General features: G+C 54.6%; 1 protein-coding gene and 1 pseudogene across 2 annotated transcripts; both read right to left on the bottom strand.

The window, feature by feature from the left end:
• Nucleotides 1–1,135: 1,135 nt before the first annotated feature.
• On the bottom strand, nt 1,136–2,480 carry LOC308530574 (cyclin-dependent kinase inhibitor 3-like; annotated as a pseudogene). Its single transcript has 3 exons — nt 2,466–2,480; nt 1,548–1,911; nt 1,136–1,354 (listed from the first exon to the last, which is right to left on the bottom strand). The product of its transcript is annotated as a cyclin-dependent kinase inhibitor 3-like (transcript).
• A 2,129-nt stretch (nt 2,481–4,609) lies between these two features.
• Nucleotides 4,610–7,685, bottom strand: LOC308530573 (galectin-7-like; the record flags this gene model as incomplete). The annotated part of the gene is made up of 4 exons (XM_081107291.1): nt 4,610–4,784; nt 5,432–5,633; nt 6,384–6,472; nt 7,671–7,685. The coding sequence occupies 4 exons, from the start codon at nt 7,683–7,685 to the stop codon at nt 4,671–4,673; spliced, it is 420 nt and encodes a 139-aa protein (XP_080963417.1). The 3' UTR covers nt 4,610–4,670.
• Between the last annotated feature and the right edge of the window lie 334 nt (nt 7,686–8,019).

Here is an 8,019-nt window from a genome sequence, read left to right as displayed (position 1 = left end):
AAAGGAGGACTTTCTTTTGCATATATATAATATTTTAAAATTTATTTTGAAATAAAAATGCTGTAACTGTAGTACAAACATTTTTTTCCTATCCTGGTCAGTGTGGCTCAGGGGGTCAGTGGTTAGAGTGTTGGCCTGCGCACTGAAGGGCCTCGGGTTCGGTTCCTGTCAAGAGCACTTGCCTGGGTTGCAGGTTCAATCCCCTTCCCGGGTGGAGGCTCATGCAGGAGGCAACCAATCAACATTTCTCTCTCTCTCTCTCTCTCTCTCTCTCTCTCTCTCTCTCTCTCTCTCTCTCTTTCTCTCTTTTTCAAAATCAATGGAAAAAATATCCTCCAGTGAGGATTAACAAAAACCCACATTTACCTCCTACATCCATTGAGAATAAGGTGAATAGGCTTTCTGATCATCTTCAAAGGCTTTATAGTGTATTTTTTACAAATAAGAACATTCTCCCTCGTGTCCACCGTAAGGCAATGGTGAAAATCAGGAAATCAATAGGATGAATCATCACCAGCGAATCCGAGGACCGCAACCACTTTTATCAGTTGTGCCAATAACTGTACTATACGCTGCAAACTTTTGAAATTTGTATATGTACAAACGGCTTTACAAAAATTAAAAAATACATTTATAATAGTTGACAAATAAAAAAAGTAAAAACTAAGTTATTCAGCTACAAATCCTGGAGGACCAGGGGATTTCAGACTTTGTCAGGTTTTCCACTGGAAGAGGTGACCCAGAAATGGAGCCTTTGTGTGTGTGTGTGTGTGTGTGTGTGTGTGTGTGTGTGTGTCAATAAAAGCTTTAGGAATATCTTCACATATACTTTTTTTTTTAAATCCTCACCTGAAGACATGCTTAGAGAGAGGTGCAGGGGGGGGGGGTTGGGGGGGGGGAGAAATATCAATGTGAGAGAGAAACATAAATCAGTTGTCTTTGTACATGCCCAGACTAGGGATCAGACAGCAACCTGGGTATGTGCCCTGACTGGGAATCGAACTGGCAACCTTTCGGTGCACAGTACAATGCTCAACCTACTGATCCACTACGGCTGGGCACTTCACATATGCATTTACAATCAAGTTGATAACAAGTTAGTAAAGTGTGTTAGGCAACTCAAATTTGAGTTAATTCAAAATTCTTTTTTAAAAAATCTCAATACAGACATTGATAGTGACTCTCGTGATAATAGATGTGCAGCGAGCTTGTCCTGGAACTCATGAAGATAATTATATTGCTTTATAGTCTGTATTGCTCCAGATCACCATGGGCTGTCTATGGCTTGCTGTGGAGATACTGTGTCAGACAGATATAGTATGAGACAAGTGGCTAAAGACAAGATCTCCCAACTCTTCCATCGTGGTTTTTTGGTTATTTTCTGAGAGAGAGGGGGGGGGGAAGGGAGAGGAAGAGAGAGATGGAAACATAGATGAAAGAGAAACATTGTCACACGTCCCTTACTGTGGGGAGGCATGTGCCCTATTCGGGAATCCAACCAGTGACCTCTTGGTGCATGGGGTGATGCTCAGTCCAGTGAGCCATATGGGTCAGCCTTATGGCTTTTTAAATTATTTTTAAGAGAGATTGGAAGCTCCTCCACTATTTCACAGTAGCTGGCTCTGTCAGGAGTCCCTCCGTCTGGGACAGGATGATGAGTAACAATGCCATGCTGCTGGTAGAAGTCCAAAAGGTTGGGACTCTGTATTTTCACAGTTACCCTCTGGTGCAGAAAACAAATATGTTTTGTGCATCAAAACTCTTTAGTGCTTCTGTATCTTTTTGGGTATCTCTTCTAATATCTTTAAATTTACAATCTGGAAAAGTACATAAACCAAGAAACTGAGAACAATTCACTCGTGACAGGGGTGGCCCTGATACAGAAATTGGAGTCTGTTCATTTTCAATAACCTACTTTCCCCACCCTGCGTATATTTCAGTTTTGGTGAGCCGCAATGCCCCCCCTCCTCCCCCCCGCCCCGCCCCCGCCGTGGAGCCATTTTAAAGTGGAGCCAGAGCAGCCCTTGCAGAGAACTGCCTCGCCGCCTCACTCCCTGAACCTTTGAAATGTTTGAACAGGCAGGATAACCTTTGGACTGGGCCAAACCAACACTGCAGTACAATCAATCATTGGGAAAGCTAACAGGAAAACAGACATCCTGATATTATGGACTTTCTTTAAAATCAGTAACTACCCATGTATGGATAGCTAAAGAGTAACCTAGCTTGCTAGCACCAATGGACATTCCTTTCTTCTGTTCATGTAATTACTTCCTTTCCTTTTTCTCATAAAAACCCCTTGCCTTCACCCTAAAATCAGGACACCATTTGGGTTTCTAAGCAGATCTATGCCCCCAACTGCCATTCTGTGATCTCAAATGTTTATTGCCCTTTCGTTTTCACCTTTTCTAAACTTTTTGTTTTTAGGTTAACAACCTCATTCCTCGGCCCATCCAGGGATGTACTCTCCAGGGCCGCATGGGTGGGTGGCTTCAGCCCACGGGGCAGAAAAACGGGTTCTAAGAAGTGTCGGGTCCTGCAGCCGGGCCTGGTCTCCCCACCACCCGGCCCTCGGGGTCAGGTTGAGTCAGAAACCAGACTGCGAGCTCCCTCGGGGGCGCAGTGGGTTCCGGAGGTTCCCGTCCGGACGCCAGCCCCGCCCAAGTGGCTTATGGCCGCGGGGGACTCTGCACCGGGACGAACCGGCTCTGGTTCGCTTGGGGGCCGAGCTACGCGGACCGCAACATATAGGCCGGGAGCTCCGGACGCGGAACTGCTCTTCACTCTCCTGGAACCCCAGCTGCACCTTTTCCAGGACTGGCTTCTCTCAATAAACTTTGCTTCCGCTAAAAAGAAAAAGAAAAAGGAAAGAAAGAAAGAAAAAGAAAGAAGGAAGGAAGGAAGGAAGGAAGGAAGGAAGGAAGGAAGGAAGGAAGGAAGGAAGAAAGGAAGGAAGAAAGAAACCAGAGGAAAGAAAGAAAGAGAGAGAGGAAGGGAGAGAGAGAGAGAGAGAGAGAGAGAGAGAGAGAGAGAGAGAGAGAGAAAGGAAGAAAGAAAGAAAGAAAGGAAGGAAGGAAGGAAGGAAGGAAGGAAGGAAGGAAGAAAGAAACCAGAGGAAAGAAAGAAAGAGAGAGAGGAAGGGAGAGAGAGAGAGAGAGAGAGAGAGAGAGAGAGAAAGGAAGAAAGAAAGAAAGAAAGGAAGGAAGGAAGGAAGAAAGAAACCAGAGGAAAGAAAGAAAGAGAGAGAGGAAGGGAGAGAGAGAGAGAGAGAGAGAGAGAGAGAGAGAGAGAGAAAGGAAGAAAGAAAGAAAGGAAGGAAGGAAGGAAGGAAGGAAGGAAGGAAGGAAGAAAGGAAGAAAGGAAGGAAGAAAGAAACCAGAGGAAAGAAAGAAAGAGAGAGAGGAAGGGAGAGAGAGAGAGAGAGAGAGAGAGAGAGAGAGAGAAAGGAAGAAAGAAAGAAAGAAAGGAAGGAAGGAAGGAAGGAAGGAAGGAAGGAAGAAAGAAACCAGAGGAAAGAAAGAAAGAGAGAGAGGAAGGGAGAGAGAGAGAGAGAGAGAGAGAGAGAGAGAGAGAGAGAGAGAGAGAGAAAGGAAGAAAGAAAGAAAGAAAGAAAGGAAGGAAGGAAGGAAGGAAGGAAGGAAGGAAGGAAGGAAGGAAGGAAGGAAGGAAGAAACCAGAGGCCTCGCTGGCCACCAGAGAAGGGAGAGGTCTGCTGGGTGAGCGGGTTCCTGGCCTGCAGCACCATGAACCGCACATTTCCGAGCACCGGCCCGACCCACTGTGCGGGGCTCCACGCACAGGCCAGACGCGCGCCGGGGAGGGGGGCGGGGCGCCAGGCTCAGGGCGCTCGCTACCCTCAGCCGACTCCCGAGGCCATTTGGTGGTGACTCAAGGACCCCCTGACCCTAGATCATCACCCGCTTGGCCGGCGGGGTGAGCTGGGCTTCCGCCCTTGAGCACAAGCTCCCCTTCCCGTCCAGAACCACTTGGGGGAGCCGAGGGGAAAGAGAATGGGCGTGGGGCACACCAACCCGCGGGGACCCAGGAGCCCTGCCCTTCGCGTCCCGCCCCCTCGCAGGGCACCTCCGTACAAGTCAGCCTGGGGGGGGGGAGGGGCAGATGGGAGGCCGGTGACGCTCCATCCGCTCCCCAGCCCCGCCCCGCCCGAGCGTCTCTAGGCACCTGAGGCCGGGGAAGCACGGAGAGGTGGGGACCAGAGGGTAGGTGAGGGGGCCAGAGACACTGCATGCTCCACCTCCCGGAGCTCGGGTCTCCGACGGACCAGGCCTATGGGGTCCCTTCCCCTGTCTGCAGGGGGACAGCTCCCTTAGATGCGTAGAGAGGGCACCAGGGAAGGCTTGAGCCCCTCAAAACTCCACCAGGTCACAGCTGCCCACCTTCTGCTCTGCAAAGTGCAGCTGCCAGACCGGCCAAACCCCCAGCAGATCGCACCCTCCACGGCGATCAGAAGGCACCAGCCTCCCAGATCCAACCAGGATCCGCCCCCGCCCCCGCCCCGCCTCCCGCGCGGTCGCTGTGCGCCCCCAGCCCGTGGGCTCCGATCTGAACTGCTCCCCGCCCTCGGGAAGGAAACACTGACACACACCGTGCAGGCGCCCAGATGAGGGGCGAAGACTTTATTGCCATCAGCTCCAGGCTCCGGCGGCGGCTCAGAAGACCTTCACCGACTCCAGCTGCAGGTCCCCGCCCACCTCCAGCAGCCGCACGCGCGCCGGCGGGATGCGGTAGCGGAAGTGGTGGATCTCCGCGTCGCCCACCACCGCCTGCGGGGCCGGGAGGCGCTTCACTCCGGTTGCCGGGGCCACCGCGGGCTCCTTCCCACTCCCGCCCGCGCCCGGTGACCTCGGCAACCGCGGACCCCAGGGCCCCGACGGGAGGTGGGCGGATGTTCCTTCTAACCTAACTCCTTGTCCCGAGGGTGCCACGAGGGGCCAGTGGGCACCCGAGTGCTCTGTGGGTGTCGGAGTGCATGTTGTTAGCGCGGACCCGGCGGCCGCTGCCTCGCTCCGGACCCGCAGATTTAAAGTGGCGAGCGGCGGGGCGGTGGGGGGTGTGCAGCGACCGCTCCCTCCGGGACGTGTGCCCTGTCTCCCAGCCCATCCCCGCCCCGTCACGGAGGCCCGACCTCAGGTGCCAATGAGCAGGGAGCCGGGTCTGGGGTGGAAGTGGGGCCAGCCTCTGCGGGGGACACCCGCGCTCCGGGCACTACATTCTCGCTCGCTTTGCCCGTGTCCCTGCACATACCTGTCCTGCAGACGCCAGGAGCGGGCACCACGGGAGGGAGAGAGACTGAGGACACCTGCCCAGCTCTGTCCACGCCTTTGCTCCCCCCTCCACCAAGGGCCTGGCTGGCCTTCCCAGCCCCAGGAGGGATATGATCCCGGTGCCCATGCCTGTGGCAGAGACACACCTTGAAACCCTCTTCCGTGGCGATGAGGAGCACGTCGAAGGGCTGCCCACGCTGAAAGGGAAGACCGTGGCCGCGCTCCTCCTGGCCCCAGCCGCCGCGCTCCTTGGTGTTGAAGACCACTGTGGACTCGTCCAGCCGGGGGTTGAAATGCAGCGCGGCCTCAGCGCCCTCCTCCTCGCCGCACAGCAGGTTCACGTGAAACCTGGGGAAGGGAAGGGGTGGGGAGTGGCCAGGAGGAGATGTCAAGAGCCATGAAGCACCCAGACCAAGGCCAAGGGCCAATGAATTAAGACTCGCCATTGAACAAACCCAAGTTTACAGGGACCTGAGTATGTCACACCCCACAGAGGGAGGGGCTGTGGACTGGTACAGGGAACCCAGATGCCAGGCAGGCCAAACAACTTGCTGCACACACATCACCCAGCAAGGACTGTGCTGCTGTGGCCTGGGTTGCCTTCTTTCCCACAGAGCCTGGGGGTTGGCAAGGAGTCGTGGTGCTGATGGCCAGGGTGCTCATGATTCCCAGGATGCCCCCGGTTCCCAGAGGGCTGGGAAGACTACCAGGGACCCAGTGGTCACAGGCACCCAAGTCCCAGGAAGCCATACAATTGATTGCTTAGGCTCTCGGATGCCCCGGACCCGTCCAATCACAGGACACACTCCCAGAGTTCCTGGTGACTCCGTTTGGAGGTCCTAGAACTATAGGAAGGAGGCCTGAAATGGTCTTGAACCCACAGATTCTTAGGGACCCGGCTCCAAAATCAGGGGACACATTTGTGGGAACACCAGATTCCAAAAGGTTGGTAATGGCCTGGGGATTCCAAACCCTGGTGGGCAAAGGTGGCCCTGGGGCCCTCACCTCTGGGCTGTAAGAAGCCAGAGCCAGCTGGGCTGAGGCCTCCGCGCACCCCCACCCCTTACCTCTGGAAACTGGGTCCCACTGGAGTCTCACCTGCGAGCCTTGTCGGGGACAGTACCACGAATTCTCATCACGGTGCCCACTCTGACACCCTCGGGCAACGAGGTCTTGTGTGGCACGTTCTGCAAGAGTCCGAGCGGGAGGGGATGAGTGAACCGGGTACCAAGGGGGTGAGACAGATGGGTCACCCCAGGTAGCAAACCACCAGGACCCAGACCAGCACAGTCAGAGAGGAGAAAGGCACAGAGGGAAGCAGAGAGTCAGACACAGGGAAAGAGTTGTTAAGGGAAGCACTCGGGATTAACAGAAAAATGTTCAGGGAGAGAAGCCAAGGGGACCTGGGAGCATCGGGATGGGGATGGGTGGGTCCACCCAAAAGGCAGCCCCCGGACACTTCACAGCACAGCTGACCGACCACCCACTTTCTCCTCTGAAACAGCAGACTTCAGCCAGGCCCCAGCCCCTCCCCTAGGCTGGTGCAACCTTGGGTCCAAGGCCCCCCAACCCTCAGACCCTAGAACACTCACAGAGCTCCCTGCCATGGCTGGGACGGTGGGACAGACAATGGTGGTGTCAGGTATGGCTGCTGGGGCCTTAAGTTGAAAGCAGGTGTGGCTGGGCCTGATGACTCACCCCATGTCTTTCCAAATCCACCACCCACACCTGGCACAGACCCTGGCCCTGGGGCCAGGGTGGCCCAGCACCCTCTTTCTGGGGCCTCTCACCCTTCCCTCCATCCAGGCCCTTTTCCAGCCGCCATAGCCCAACACTCTAGAGAAATCCAGGCTGGGAAGGGTGGGGTGGGGTGGGGGGAATGCTGAAAGGTGGCTCTGAAGTCAAGGAATAGGAAGGGTGGGGGAACTAGGCAGAGACCCCTCCTACAACCTAGCAGCCCTCCTGCAGGTGAAGAGGCTGCTCCAGACAGAGAGTGGAAACTTTGGGTGGAGACAACCAGACTCAGCACCTGGTCCACACCTCCCCCGACACCCCCGGGCCTCCCAGGCACTCCCCACCCCCCTCACCACACAGGAGGCTCCCCAGGTGCTGGTGGAGCCAGTGCCTTGGGGACAGAGGATGGGCAGCTGCACTTAGGGGAAGGCGCCAAGCTCCCCGTTTGGTGGTGGGGAAAGCGCAGGCTTAGAGAGGGGCAGCCTCTCCCCAAAGGCCTCTCAGCCAGGAAGGGCCCTGCCTGAGCTGGAGTCCAGGGCTGTGTGCCAAGGGCATGTCATCAGACTTTAAACATCGAGGACAGTGGGCTTGAGGTTATAGTACCAACTGCTCAGGGTGGAGAGAGTCCATGATGGACTCCATGGCTCTTACCAATGAGGTGGCCATGTCTGGTCCCAGTCTACTGCTACTGTATCCCAATGGCACAGCTTCACCCAATTGCCTCATGGGATGCACATTTCTTCACAGGCTGCCAACCTGCAAGTCCAAGCTTGACTTTGGTGTTGGGCCAGATGAATTCAGTCTGCTATCAGCTTGGTTTCTGGTTTATTCCTGATAGCTCACATGTGCGCACCCTTGATGATTCTTACTCATTTGTGGAGATTATCTTCACATCGGTGCTGGAAATACATTTTCGAGAGCATGGTTCTTCATTTTTAAATAAGTAGTGAATGTACTTATTCACAGTACTGTATTCTCAAGCTCTACTTCACACTCATAA

This window comes from Myotis nattereri, assembly GCF_964212035.1.
Source record: "Myotis nattereri genome assembly, chromosome: 15".
In the NCBI taxonomy this organism is placed as follows: domain Eukaryota; kingdom Metazoa; phylum Chordata; class Mammalia; order Chiroptera; family Vespertilionidae; genus Myotis; species Myotis nattereri.
This window is presented reverse-complemented; position numbering and strand designations above follow the sequence as displayed.